The sequence below is a fragment of the Siniperca chuatsi genome, linkage group LG18 (assembly GCF_020085105.1).
Source record: "Siniperca chuatsi isolate FFG_IHB_CAS linkage group LG18, ASM2008510v1, whole genome shotgun sequence".
NCBI classification, from domain to species: domain Eukaryota; kingdom Metazoa; phylum Chordata; class Actinopteri; order Centrarchiformes; family Sinipercidae; genus Siniperca; species Siniperca chuatsi.
The window spans coordinates 26,264,471-26,280,028 of record NC_058059.1 but is presented as its reverse complement, the minus strand read 5'-3'; the positions used below and the strand labels follow the sequence as shown (position 1 = coordinate 26,280,028).

Below are 15,558 nucleotides of genomic sequence, written 5' to 3'. Positions count from 1 at the left end.
CTCTGGTTCCACTGTGTCTGATTATCGTAACGACAGACAATTATACTTGGCTGTAGTTGGAGTTGCAACAGAGCTGCAGTTACCTGTTCAACAGCGAAAGTTCAACATCTAGTTTACTCTTGTCTTTCACTTCTTGGGCATAGCGACTTTGCCAGGTCTCAGCTGCTGACAGTGCATCAGCCACCTGCTTCTCCTGTTAAACAGAAATTTTAACTGTTGTTGACTTTTTTGTCTCAGTGGAATGTTTTTGCATGATTCTGTTACAGACGCCAGTGCATATGAGGTGTGATGGGGCTTGAAGCTTTCTTTAAAAGGTGAACTGAAAGAAATAACCAATGCCAAGAAGAAGAAAAAGAGCAGTTCACTACTGAATTGTGTTGCTTTAACATATGGACAGTAATCTAATAATTGACAAAGGTACCTAGTAAAGATGTTAAGAGTGATGATATGAACCTAACATGCCTAAGTCTTGTGTGTCTTCGACTAATCAATCTAGAGCTTTAGTAGAACAGCCTGCCTGCTCTGTGACACAACCCTACCATGTCCAGCAGCTGGACACTCAGCTGGCCTGCAGTACCCTCGCTGCGCTCAGCTCGTTGTTTCTGGGTTCGCGTGGCTCGTTTCATAGCCTCACGGTCTGCACTGGCCTGCTGCTTCAGCCTCACTAGGTGCTCTGTCAGATGCTCCATTTCCGCCTTCTGCTGGTTGGCTGCTCGCTCCAGGTTCTGAACCAATGGAAAGGACAGAACCAAGGATTACAGCTAGGTTCACGGTTTGTACCTCCATTTGTATAGCAGAGTATCAGACAGCAGTTAGGACATAAGACACAAAATCACTCAAACACAAAAACTAAACGTAGAAAAGGTTTTAGTCATAGTCATCTGGACACTGTTTTCAGAATCAAGACGTTTCGGCTCCCATCCGGAAGTCATTCTCATTCTGAAAACAGTGTCCAGATGACTACGACTGAAACCTTTTCTACGATAGAACACTCCTGGACGAATGAGTGACTACACCGACAAAAACTTAACTTACCAAAATACATAATTATAACAATACACATCACAAACAACAATAGATAATAAGTACACATGACGGCATGTGCTAGGACAGGCAGATCATGAACATGACAAACCTTTATCTGCACAGTAAGCCGGTTCTTCTCAGCTTCTTTGCTGCGGAGCTGTCCTTGTAAGTAAGCTCTTGTTGACTCCAGACTCTTGGACAAATCAGCTGTGCTCTTGGTATTCTCCTGCATTCCCAAAATCCAGCAGAATTTACATTAAGGACAAATACGTATTCTGCTCAGTAAGATATTGCTTTGTTTTGGATCCCCGTTGGAGACAGCTCCACTGTTTGACAGAACCGTATACAGTAGAAAGCATCACAAATACTGACGGCTGTATTTACCTTTTCAGTATCTAAAAGTTTGGAGAGTTGATTAACCTCTTGGTCTTTCTCTTGAAGTTTCACCACAAGATGCTGCAAAAGGAAAGGCAAGCTTTATTTATAAAGCACATTTCATACACAGGAGGAAAACTCAATGTGTTTTACATGAAGATAAAAAGAACACAGTACATGGGGAAAATATATGATAGGTATCAGCCTGTCAAACATTTGGGCTAATTAAAATGAGATAAAGTAGATTTAGTAGGCTTCTATTAAACTCACAGCATTTTCTGCCTCTGTGTCCGCCAGTCTCTTGAGTAATGTATCCTTCTGCTCTGACAGTCGGATTGACTCCACCTGCTCAAAAACAGTCTATCAACACATGAAAGCTAAATAAATATTAACTGTATATTTCTGCTAAAAATCCCACAACTATTTATAGAGCAGGGGTGGGCAAAATGACAATAAACAGTGATATACATTTTATTAAAAAAAAAAAAAAAAAAAAAAAAAAACTGTCAGAGGCACTGTTCTACCATTTATACCATGGTAACTATCCCCTTAACATCTCTGGTTGTATTGCAGACAATGTAGTCTTTGCTTTATGGAAATATCTGATGAAATCCAATTTATTGGATTTGTGCATTTTTGCAGTCTAAAGAAGTATCTTCATTTGTATTAATTTGTCTTGTATTGATTTGCTTAATAGGATATAATGATATAAACTTACATGAAAGAAGATTTTATCCATATCGCCCACCCTTTTAGACAAGACTGATCATGACAATGTAGCCTAAATATTTAAAGCCCTTCAATATGTGTAAACTTCTAAAACACACAGGGCCAAATTTATTAAGGCTTTTGAGCAGATATGATGCATTCTACCCAAACAGGCGCACCTGACTGGAGTCTGGGTAACAGGGGAAATAAGGGGTTTGGACCCAAACGCAGATGAGGAGGAAAAGGAGGTGCAGTTCGATTTAATGATAAGAAAACACAAAAGGCTTACACAAATTTCAGGCAGTCAAACAGAGGCAAAACAATTCAGACAGGGACCAGGTAAAGTCCAAAATCCAACATCCAGGCAAGGTCCAAGAGAAACCAAAGTCCAAAAGAATACACAGGAAACCAAGGTTGGGACGCTTGAAGAAAGACAAAGGGCACACAGGGTAAGGGCTAAAAAGCTTGACGCATAGGTACAACGATGATCTGACACTGAACAAAGGAAACACACAGACTTAAATACACTCAGGTAGGAGAGACAATGAGACACTGGTGAAACTGATCAGAGGGCCAAGCGAAAGACCTCAGGCAGACGTCCCGAGGGCTGGACAGGTGCGGGGCAGAAAACCCCCAGCAGACGGCCCAAGGGCGGGACAGGTGTGGAGCAGAAAACCTCAGGTGGACTGCCTGGAGGCAGGGTGAAGTCTGAGCAGAAGGCCTCAGGCGGACAGAAGAGTAGAGCATGTCTGGAGGGCGTCCAGGAGGCAGGGTCGAAGGGCTAAGCAGGTTCGGAGGATGAGCGGAGCAACTCAGGAGGCCGACGACGAAAGCGAAACCCCTCGGGAGGTCGGACTGGAGGCCGGCGCCGAAGACAGAAACCCTCTGGAGGCCAACGGCGAAGGCGGAACCCCTCGGGAGGCCGAGCTGGTGGCCGGCAATGTAGATTGATCAGCTCTGGGGACCGGCAGCGTGACCGGAGATCTGAGCAGGACAGCAGGACTGGAGGTCTCCGCCAGGACAGCAGGACTAAAGGCTGGCGAAAGAGATACTGGCAGAGGAGCAGAGCCAGTGATGCCAGGAACCCAGGAGGCTAATGCTGAACAGGAACTGGATGTTGCTGCAGCTTGTGGGGATCAGGAGACCAATTCCTGTGCATCTCTGTCATAGGTAATATGTGCTTCCATAGGTAATGACCTAAGCATTGTAATATTATAATTTTATGAGTAATATATTTTTTTCTCATGTAGAGTTGACTGTGTTTGAAGTCAACGTTGTAAAGCCAAGATCACGACGTAATCATTTGCTGCCGATCTCAGAGATCCCACCTGAACTGCACCTACGAGCTCTACTTCCCTGGCAGAATGCGTCTAGGGGTCAGTCCCAGGAGCAGTCCAGGACCTGGCTGCATAAGAAGCTGCTGCCTTAGTAAATCAGTAGCTAAATACACACTGATTGTGACCACAAGTTAATTGAGAACTGCAGCCGACATCTGCGCCATTATCGGAAATCTGGTTCTTAAGGCCTTTACTCTCCAAACTGCTGCTTTTGCTTTTGAGTACGTTCACACAGAACACGAATATTACACGGTGAAAAAGTGATGTAATTTTTTTGTGTGGAACGGATGTCACGTTACAACTCCTAATGACAATGGCGGACCTGTTTGATTTTGTTTTTGTCTAAAGAAGCGCAGACAGTTTTTCAATTGTTAATGATCTAGAGAGGATTTCTGCAGCAGCAGCGCAGTGAAAGCTTGATCCCAGTGAGAGAGAGATTCCACCTGGATGTCTATGATGTGACAGCTCGGGTAGAAGTGTGTGATGGAGGTGGAGCTGTCTTGAGTGTCTGTATGGGCAGAGGTATTCGCAGGCAGGTACTTCGCATTTTCATCACACCCCCGGTGTGTAAAGGCCTCTAGTCTTAATACTCCCAAATCTCCCAGTCCAAAATCCTGTGAGCCCCTTCTCTCTACTTTCTTTGTACTGAAATTTCCTTGTCTGGTTTTTATCTGAAAGGATGCAATCCTAGAAATTTTACCAGGATAGTTATACAGGAAATTCCTTCCACACTATGACATTCAAATATGGAACAGAAACGTATTTGTGGCTGATTACAGAAAATATACAAATTATTTAGTTAGCACGCACATCCAAAAGACCATTGTGTGCCCTGTGTATCCAGTTATCCAATTATTAACAGATGTAAACAGTGTTTTTAAGATGCATGACACACAGTACCTTGGATCCGTGCTGCTCTCTGAGAAGGTGCCGCAGAGTTCGGTTTGTGGCCTCAAATGTCTCCAGTTTCTGTAGCAACAGCTCCTTCTGACGGGCCAAGACTGAAGACTCAGAGCCAGACAGCCTCTTCACCAGCAAACAGAAAGACAGTGAGGGACAAAGACATGGGTTTACCAAAGAAAGTTATGGGAACAAATTTTGACAAATCTTTTAACTGCATTATATCAACATTAATTCTGGCCACTTATGTCACCTAAATGTGCTGTTCTTTGATCCAGAGAAAGTCAGAAAACTTTTGTTTTTTCAAGCTTACCTGATTTCTTTGGATATAAAAGCAGCCTGTTGCTTTTTAGAGTTCCCAGTTTTCTAGAACATGTTGGACCTGACAGGGCACATGATGAGACCAAATACTGAGTTAATACTCACACTGCCACTAGCACTGCACAGTTTGGAAACAGATTCTCGCAGGGCTGAAACCTGCTTGGCAGCTGCTGTCCCATCCACCTCAGCCTCCATCAGTTTCCTGAGCAGAGCATCTTTGTCTTGTTGCATACTGTCCCTGTCTAATCTGCAAGAACAAGACAGGAACAAGAGAGCATTTTAACACAAACTTTGTCTTACTATTAAACCAATAAGACGGTGTAGTCCCTCATTCGTCCAGGAGTGTTCTATCATAGAAAAGGTTTCAGTCGTAGTCATCTGGACACTGTTTTCAGAATCAAGACGTTTCGGCTCCCATCCGGAAGTCATTCACAATTGAGAATGACTTCCCAAACGTCTTGATTCTGAAGACAGTGTCCAGATGACTACGACGGAAACCTTTTCTATATTAAACCAATACTCCTATAGGTACACATGACTATATGATCTAATTACACTTGTGACATGCCGTTTTTATGTTGTTAACGATTCTATAGAGATAATATCTGAAAAAAAAAAAAAAAAAACTGTTTGCAGTGGGGGTTTATGGGAGAGGAAAGTGCCAAATCAGAGAAAAAAAAAAAGAGAACAGCATTAAAGAAGAGCAATTCAATCAGATGTTCTTTTAATCTGCCTTTTGGCCATGGAGAAACAGGATCTAAGATCAATCAGTAAAAAAAAAAAAAAAAAAAAAAAATCACATCTTAAATGACTCATATCTTGGCTGATATTTAGGAGAGCCCAGATGTGTCAGAGTTACACTACCATTCAGGCAGAAAGAAATCCATGTGAGAAATCCATGTTGCAAGAATGCTTGATGCCAATTAACTTATTAATAATTATAATTTTGTGCACTCTGAAACAACCAAAAATTTCAGCAGTAAAAAACAAAACAAAAAAAACTTCACTCTTACAGTGCCTCAGATATTGTGATTCAAGGGGCCTTAATGAGATTATTTGAGATTACAAAATCATGTTCCCCTGGATGTTAACTGCTTAGATATGGCTTTTTTTCCCCCTATGTCAAATGCTGGTGCTCAACTTAATTTAATAGGTAAAATCTAACATTAGGTTCTAGTAATTTTATGTATTTCAAATGATAGCGGGGCTGTAATATTTGAGATATATTTTCATTTTGTTATGGTGTATTTTCCATAAGACGGAGAAACATTACAGACAGGATTTTTCCCACATGTACATGACATATATGTTAAGGAGATAGGACAGAAGATTTGGAGGTGTAGCTACCTACCATTTTAATTTGCATATACAGTACATTCATTTTTTTAAGCAATGCAAGTGGATTGCCAATATTTACTTACAGCCTACTTTGCAAATGGCTCTTTGCCTACAGCCTACAATGATTATTTCTGCATCTTACACTTGTGTAATACTTGAGATCACAACTATCAGAAAACTACAACATGTCATCATAATTTCTACTTTGTGGCTGAAGGTGTCATAAAAAAGCGGCATCCCACTCGCTCCCAGGAGTCATCCCTCTCCTGCTGAAAGTCAGTGTAGGACGCTTCATCAGTATCTCTCAGTCCTAGTCTGAGGTAGCACTAGTTTTAGTCCTAGTTTAGCTTTCAACGTGATTCCTAGTGATTCTGAGATGCCTAATAAATACAGGCCCTGATTGTTGACTGAGAATATACACACACCCCACGTTACCACAACAATAGCCTCCTTACTCCCTACTTCACACTGGAGTTTAAAATTCTGCTAATTACACACAAAGGGTTACATGAGCAGGCACTTTGCTGAATTTGTTTTTATCTCACAACAAGGTCCTTTAAGGCTTTCCACTCTGCAGACTGTGCTTTTCCACCATCAAGACTTAAGTTAAAGACTGATACAGTATCTGCCCATTCACAATGTCTACGCATGCTGTACATACTGTATATACTGTCATATACACCCACCTCATGTATATAAAGCAACCTGTCGCATCATCATATTTATTTCAACTCAACTTTATTTATATAGCACCTTTCATACAAACATGTAGCCCAAAGTGCTTTACATAGTAAAATTATGCAAAAAACAAGAAAAGAAAAAACTTTTTGTAAGACTAAAATTTACAACAACAAAACAAATGTTAAAAGTCAAATCATATAACTCAATAGAATAAAAATAAACACCAAGGATAAATAATAATGTAAAAACCAACTTTACTCCAAATTGTAATTAAAAGCCAGATTAAAGAGATAGGTCTTAGGTCATTTTAAATATGCAGAGAGGTTGCCATTCTAATATCCAGAGGCAGTGAATTCCACAGTTTAGGGGCATAAGAACAGCGATACTTTTATGGGACACATAAGGAACATTTTAAAGAAAAGCGGTGGAGAACCTTAGTGATCTGGCTGGAACATAAAATGAGAGACAGTCTCTGATGTAGGGAGGTGCAAGCACATTTAAAGCTTTATAAACAAGTAAAAGAACTTTAAAATCAGTTCTAAAAGATACAGGTAGCCAGTGCAGTGTTTTAAGTACTGTGGTGATGTGATCCATTTTCTTTGTTTTAGTTAAGACTCTGGTCGCAGCATTCTGAACTAGCTGTAGTTTCCCTGTAGACTTTTTGGGTAATCCAGTAAAAAGTGAATTACAGTAGTCTAAACGGCTAGTAATAAATGCATGAGTGAGTATTTCAGCATCTTTCTGAGTTAAAAAAGGTCTGACTTTTGCAATATTTCTGAGCATATATAATGAAAACAAAATTGGACCAAGAATGCTTCCTTGAGGAATGCCATAATCAATACTATGAGTCTCTGATACATGAGCACCCAGGCTGACAAAAAAACTGTCTATTACTTAAATATGACTGAAACCAAGGTAAAACATTGTCAGAGAGACCCACCCATTTCTCAAGTCTGTCAACTAAAATTTTGTGGTCGATTGTGTCGAATGCTGCACTGAGGTCTAGAAGAAGAAGGACAGCCACATTGTTTGCATTCACAATAAATCGTTTACAACTTTCAGTAGTGCTGTCTCTGTGCTGTGGTTCGCTCGATAACCAGATTGGAGTCTTTCTAAAATGCTGTTTAGGTGAACGAGTAGTTGATTAAAAACAATTTTCTCTAATAGTTTACCAAGGAAAGGAAGATTAAAAATGAGTCTGTAATTTCTTAGTTCGGAGTGATCTAGATTGGATTTCTTGAGAGGTGTTACCACTGAAGTCTCAAAAGCTGTGGGGAAGACACCTAAATTAAGAGAGGAGTTTATTAAAATTGTTGTTTCTTGGGAGAGGCTATGAGAGCAGGATTTAAACAGTTTGGTTGGGGTGGGGTCTAGGATACACATGGAAGACTTCATCCTGCTAATTTCTTGACTGATGGCGTCTCCTAACATATCAAAGGATGACATCATAGATGGGACATACCAGTCCCAGATAGGGACAACAGGCAGGGAGATCCCAGGTCGTTTGAGTGTCTGCATTTACAATGCTTGCTCTAACAGAGACTATATTTTCTTTTAAAAAAATGAAGCAAACTCTTCTCATCTAAGAGTTGATGAGTCATTATAAAGACAGAGCAGGCGATAGATTTAGAAGATTGTCAATTGTGGAAAAAGCACCTTGTGATTATTTTGGTTTTCTGAGATAATCTTTGAGAAATGGGCTTGTCTTTCTTTCCTGACTGCATTATTTTTTTTTTACTTGATCCTTAAAAATATCTAACTGAACATATAGTTTGCTTTTCCTCCACCGTCTCTCAGCTTTGACAATTTCTCTTCAGCTGATAAATTGTAGCAGTTTGCCACGGTGATTTGCGAATTAATTGCCTTGCTTTTGTTTGTGCAGGAGCAACTGTATCTAATGAGAAACATAATTTATCATTAAAATTGTCCACAAGGTCATCAACTAAGCCAGTGGTGGATGGAGGAAAGGTCAATAACTTAACACTGTTAATATAACGACAATCTCTGGATGGTAATGTGATTCAGAGAGTGTGGTGTTAAAAGAGACACAAATGATCAGAGACAGGTACCTTGGCAATGGATGAAATGTCAACAACAATATCCCTTAGAGAAAATAGTGGCAATCCCACCCCCTCTTTTATTTTGTTTAGTGGAATATAAAAAGGTGAAATTAGGAGGAGAAGACTAACAACGTAGCTGAAGCAGTTGAAGTCAGCCAGGCTTCAGTTAAAAATAAAAAGCTAAAGGTCATGTTCAGAAATTAAATCATTAATATAAAACGTCTTGCTGGAGAGGGATCTAATATTCAAAAGTGCAAACTTAATTGGTCCTGGCCTGGGCCTCACAGAGTCTGACTGTGTCAGACCAATCTTCACTTACGTTTCTGCTATACTGAATGACTGGTGCAACAACAGTGTTCGAGACTGAGCAGTTGTGAGAAGTACCCGATATTTCTTGTGTTATTGCAACAGCTGACTATAACGTGAATGAGAATGTAGAAGTATGGTAGGAACAGGAGGGTATTGTTACGGATTGACTTTGCGAAGTGATTGAACTACAACTGGTTCCTACATGACATAGATGTCAGTCTTTTGACGGTTTACAGGACTTCAGTGTGAGATCTATATTGTGGGCTAATAGTTGTTTACCTTCTCTGTTGAGATGAAGTCCATCCCATGCAAATAGGTCCGGTCGCTTCCAAAAAAGGAATGCCCATTGCACAGGTCAGTCCTTTCAGCCAGATATGCAGCTGGCGCATAGGGCTGAATTTCACATCTCCGAACCGAGAAGAAGGCAGGGGTCCAGAAATAACACACAGTCTGCCAGACTCCAGGACAGTGTCAATCAGAGTTTTAAAGTCATCCTTAAACTTTTCGGATTGTTGAAGCTTGATGTCATTAGATCCAACATGTGTGACCACTGAGGATGCAGAAGGGTTATCCCGAAGCAGTTCATGGGGCACGGAGTTCATGTGGAGCATCTGAGCAGCGGGATAACAAAATGTTTCTGTGGTAGGATAGTAGACTTGCCTGACCATGGATGATCCTACAATAAGATAGGAGGGGGACTCGTTCACAGCGTCCCCTCGGGGTCCTCTTCCCACTGAGTAAACCACAGTCCTGGGATGCACCTCGGTAGTGCGCCTGTTTTCCCTTGGGTAGAGGAGTTGAAGAGGTTGAGCGCCGGAGATAAAATCGCCTGGAGGCCGCTTTTCTTGTGGTTTCTAACCACCACTTCGGTCCAAGTGGCCTGGGAGTTCGGCGGTCGAGCAGGAGGATGTGCCGAAGTGTCCCACAGGATAGTGGCGGAAACAGCGCAGGTCATCGCAGCTATCTTTTTGGCCTGAACTGAGGCAGTGTCAATAAAACTGGACAAAAGAATATCCTTCTGTTTTAATTCATCTGATAGTCTATGGATGTCTTCTTTGACGTGAGTGATACTCCTACTTGCTTTTTGGAGCAAACTTTATTTATAGAGCACTTATCAAAACAAAGTACAAAGTGCTTCACAGAGAGAAATAAAATACCACAGTGAATGATAAAATACATAAAAACAATAAAATAAACAAACAGCTCAGAAAAGATCAGGATCTGCTTTCTGATAAAAATGCGTTTTGAGAAGAGACTTAAAAGAAGTCACTGACTCAGACAACCTAATTTCTTCGGGCAAGTTGTTCCAGAGCCTCGGGGCCCTGATGGCAAAACCTCTGTCCCCCTTAGTTTCCATTCTGGAGTCAGGAACAGACAGGAGACCCCTGCCTGAAGATCTCAAACTACATAAAAGGTTCCTAAGGGATTACAAGGTCTAAAATATAATCTGGAGCCAGGCCATGAAGAACCTTAAAAGTAACCAATAAGATCTTAAAATCGATCCTAAAACCAACAGGGAGCCAATGTAAAGAGGCTGAAACAGGTGTGACGGGGTCATACCTCTTGGTCCTGGTTAACAGCCGAGCAGCTGAGTTCTGTACAGTCTGCAGTGCTTTCAGAGTTTTTTGATTAAGACCAGTGAACAGACTGTTACAATAATCGAGGTGTGAGGAGATAAAAGCATGCACAACAGTTTCTGCATCACTAAAATACAGTACACGACATGGCAGGGAATGTCAGCAGCCGGGAATCAATCACTGGAAAGGAAAAGCCAATAAGAAGACAGAGGCATGAGTTGTGTAAAATACAAAATAAAAGTGGTTATAAAACGATTAAGATTGCTAAAACCACGTTTAAAACCACTATTGAAATCAAATACAGTCAAAATTTGCCACTGTCAGCGTGGAGGCGGAAATCACCAGCAATAACAGTTGAGTCTCTTGGGAGAGCCTTTTCTGTGAGCATTTCTTCGTTTCATTTCAGCACCATTGCACTAACTGTCTTACTGTTTACAAATCTTAGGGTTTTTTTTGTCTTAAGAAAATAAAATATATATATCTATCTATCTTTCTTGCACTTAGTAGCTTAATGTTTGTTTACCTTGTTGTCCTTGTTTTAGCTGTATTTATCTATTTCTGTGTATGTACATTGAGAGCAACGAAAAACCGGAGTCAAATTCCTTCTATGTGTACACATACCTGGCCAGTAAAGCTGATTCTGATTTGATGGCTCATGACATCAGGACATCTGTCCCTCTGTAAAGCCTGTGTATTTTTTTTTTCTTTAAATTTCTTGTTATATAACTAACTACACTAAAAAGCTATTTATCCAGGCTGTCTCATTGATTACACTAGCCTTGCAACAACTCTCTGACAAAAAACTAGTTAAAAGTGAAAAGAAAAATAAGTAGTGAGGGTTTTCATTGATTTTAATTCCTGTCCACCTGTCTTATGTGACGCACTATAAAAGTGTATAGTATTGTATTTGCCTGTTGTAGTCGGTCTCCTCCAGCATCTTCTCCATGGACTGGCGTAATCGTGTGTTCTCCCGCTCAGTCTCTTCCAGCTCCTTGGTCACCTCAGCCAGCTCCTCCTCCTGCTCGGTGATCACCCGCTGGGAGACACTAAGCTGCTCCGACTGACGCTCTAGCAGCTGCTCCTTTTTCCGCAGTTCCACCTGCATACATACAGATGTGCAAACATACATGTGGACAGACACACATAAACAATGTTACTGGGGTCTTTGTGGACTCTGGTCATAGAAACTCTGACGTATCTTAAGTACTCACTGCCATCACAAGTCTGTGAGGGTTCAATGAGATGGGACTTCTGATGGATGCGACCGATGCTGAGATCTTGAACCTATAATCCATCTCAGCATACTTTTCTGAACGGTTCTGTACAGAACTCCCATCAGAGGATTTTGTACTTCACCGGTATATGCCTGGAAACGTCAGCCAGTCTGCAAACACGGGAAAGTCCGGACATTTGGATTCCACAAGAAAAGATCAGTTCTTTCTGTATCTTGACTCCATCAAATTACCTCATGGTGTGGTAATAATGAGTTTATATGGTAAATGGACTGTACTTATATAGCGCCTTTCTAGTTTTTTCCGACTACTCAAAGCGCTTCAACTACATATCACATTCACACACACATTCATACACTGAAGGCAGGTGCCATCAGTTCAAAGAAAGTAAATCATTCACACACACACACACATACTGAAGGCACAGCCCTCTGGAGCAATTTGGGGTTCAGTGTCTTGCCCAAGGACACTTCGACATGTGGGCTGGGGGGAATCGGACCGCCGACCTTCCGATTGGTGGACGACCCACTCTACCACTAAGCCATAGTCGCCCCTTATAAACACTATTCAATTGAACTCAATCTAAATAATAAAAACAACCACCCCATGTGTATAATTGTCAACACAGTTGTAATTTCTTTTACACAGCTCCGTTAACCCACTTCATGTATATAAATGACATTTGATGATAGGACTGATACCTCAGCAGCCTTCATCTGCTCTTCTGTTTGGATTTCTGCTAGATAGCTAATTCTTTTCATGACTGGCATGAGAGACTAGTTTCCAGTGTCTTTGCAATACTCATTATTTCTTACATACAGTGGCTTTGGGAAGTATTCAGACGAGGTCTTCATGGGTCCACCTGAATCCTAGGACCAGAGTTCCACAGTTTTATACGATTAATTGGGTCCAGGTCAGGTCCCGTTCTGTTACAGCAGGTCTGGGGGTCTGTTTAACATTAGGTCTAATACCTGAGTGGATCTGAGAAGACTCGTGATCAGACAGCACTCATGATGGAAGTGCTGTGTGTGTTGGCAGTAAATATTGATTGAGGTAAGTCTAATTTTGTTGTTGACTTATCCTGCTCCTATTGTGTAGCGCAACAGCAAGCAAACTGCATCTGTGGCCACAAGATGTTACCAAATGACCTGTGCGAGCGAGTGCCCCTGCTCAGGAGGTTAAGAGTCAACAGCCGTGGCAACGAAAGAGTAATCGTTATTATAGTTCAAAAAGGGCAAACAGTTATTTTTATGCAAGCTGATTCTAAACAAGTCGTGTTTGTCATCCGCCACAGCAAGTGGATTTTTAAGCTGAAATAACGAGTGGATTAGCCATGCTGCTTCAATCAGCAAGAGAGGAATAACAGAAAACCTGGATGTATTTTACCAACTTTCTTGGCAAGGAGGATGGATTATAAGCATCGCAGCCTGGCACAGGGGAGAAGGCTACTAACCTTACATTCAGTAACACACAAAGTTCTCTCTTACAGTGACCAATGAGTTCTTGGTCACCTCCATGACTAATGCTGCGTTCCAGACGACTTGGAACTCGAAAATTTCTGGCCTCTTACTAGAAAAAGTACAAAGGAATGCCACTCAAAGTCGGAGTTCCTGTCGTATGTGCTGTGTATTGGTATGTGGACCCAAAAGCAGATGAACAGGAAGCGGTATCAGGGTGAAGTAGCCGGATGACTGCAGTGTTTATTGGGTGGTGGTATGCAGGCAAGTACAGGCAGACAGGTAATGAACAGACAAAAGGCAGATAGGTTACCGGCCGGCAGTGGTGGAAGCAGGGGAGTGAGTCCAAGGTGGCAAACAGTTCACTAGGGAGCAGGCAAAATACAAAACTCCAGGATCCAGCCAAGGTCCAAGGGAGACAAAGAATCCAATACAAACTCACGGTAAGAATGCTGGGGAACTGGGCACAGGAACCAGGTACCACAAAAGGTGCACCAAAACGGTGACACACACACACAAAGGTCAGGAACACTCACAAGACAGGAACAAAACTCACGGTAAGACTCACATCAGGCAGGAACAACACCATACATTAACAACAATGATCCAACACTGAACAAAGAAGAGACCCAGACTAAATACCCTAGGGGAGGTGAGACAACGAGACACAGGTGCAAACAATCAGGGAAGGGCCAACAATCAAAACTGGAGGGAAAACAAAGACAGGAAGTAAAAACACAAGACACACAAGGGGAGGAGAATACTACAAAATAAAACAGGAAATGAAAAACCTTAAACTATCACAGTTCCTACTTGTAAACCCAAGGCAAATCCATGTACCCCAACTTCATGAAGAAGCAGTTGTCTGACGTCACAGAATGGCAGCAACCATGGAACCACACATTGTAAATGGTAAACCATCAACTAAAAGGCAACGTAAACTATATTTGCCTGTATTTAATTAAAATAATACATACTATCATATAGTAAAACCTGTTCTGCATGTAAATTGATGTCAAAATATGGCGACAATGTTATTATTAGGGAGCTGGTTATATATGCAAGGAAGTTGCACTGCTGAGACTTAAATTGTGTGTACTTGCCAAAGAAACTTACACACTAACAGTCTGTTACGGTCAGCCATGTTTTTTGTTTACATTTGACGTCATGCACCTGGAACGCTTCAAGGTTGGAAGTTGGAAATTTCAATTGGGAAATTCCGACTGGAATGCAGGATGCCTAGTTTCTGAGTTTGGCTTTGCCTTTACAGGTGTTTTTTCCTAGATCTATACCTCAACACAATTTTGTTGCAGATGTCTACAGAGAGTTTGTTGGACTTCATGGCTTGGTTTTGGGCTGACAAGCACTGTGAATTGTTAAAAAAATAAAATAATAAAAAATAACTTCCACACACACACACACACAGAGGTGTATGCTTTTCTTAATTATGTCCAATCGATTGAATTCACCACAACTGGACTCAATCAAGTTCTAGAGATATCTCACAGACAAGGTTCTGTTTGGAGTGCCATAGGAAAGGCTGCGAATAATGTTGTAAATTATGTTTTCGGCTTTATTGCTCAAACATCACTGAATGATGTCTGATTGGATTTGATTTAAAAGGGCTAAGTAAAAATTGTTCAAATCGACTGGATCAGGAGATTTTGACTATGGCAACGGCTACGCATGTAGATGCTGCCGCCTGTAGGCTAGCTCCTTCAAACTCTGCTACATTTTTGTTTTTATCTGTTATCTTGTTTTTTTCGGCTTTATTGCTGAAACACATATTACCTACTCATCGGAAAAGGAAGCCAGGGTTTGGAATAAAGAGCAGTGGACCTTGAGACAATCAACCGGACAATACACCACAGCCGTGTTTGGACTTAAGGCTGCTCCTGGCTAATGTCCGGTCTAGACAAAACAGGACTCAGGCTGGCCAAGCAACGGGAATCAGAGACTGCTGTGCCCACACTCAAAGGGCGGACCGTGTTCTGAGCTGAAGGAGCGCGAGACTCTGACGGGATGAGGAGAGGCGGACTCTGTGTTATTGATGGTGTTTGGTGTTCAAGCGCAGTCAAAGTGGATGGACACTGTTTCCAGATGTCAAACATTTTATGTGAAGATAATAACCATATTATTATCTTTACTATCTTGTTGCTGCTGTCTTGCATTCCCCCAGATGAAAATTCAAGAAATGCACTGAATTATTTCCTGGGTGTATACATGTATGTATATAT

The 15,558-nt window shown here is 41.4% G+C and overlaps 1 protein-coding gene across 8 annotated transcripts in view; it reads right to left on the bottom strand.

Moving 5' to 3' along the window:
- odf2a (outer dense fiber of sperm tails 2a) overlaps positions 1–15,558 on the bottom strand; it is a 31,070-nt gene that overhangs the window by 9,106 nt on the left and 6,406 nt on the right. For 2 of the 8 annotated variants that reach the window (XM_044173038.1, XM_044173037.1), the window contains exons 5-12: positions 11,544–11,731; positions 4,773–4,914; positions 4,347–4,472; positions 1,672–1,761; positions 1,411–1,482; positions 1,136–1,252; positions 540–725; positions 84–193 (exon numbers count right to left, since the gene is read on the bottom strand). In XM_044173038.1, coding sequence (XP_044028973.1) covers positions 84–193; positions 540–725; positions 1,136–1,252; positions 1,411–1,482; positions 1,672–1,761; positions 4,347–4,472; positions 4,773–4,914; positions 11,544–11,731 — 1,031 coding nt within the window. Of the gene's footprint in view, positions 1–83; positions 194–539; positions 726–1,135; positions 1,253–1,410; positions 1,483–1,671; positions 1,762–4,346; positions 4,473–4,772; positions 4,915–9,334; positions 10,259–11,543; positions 11,732–11,843; positions 12,017–13,877; positions 13,933–15,558 lie in introns of those variants that run through there. The other 6 variants (XM_044173042.1, XM_044173041.1, XM_044173043.1 and 3 more) reach the window with 6 other exon arrangements.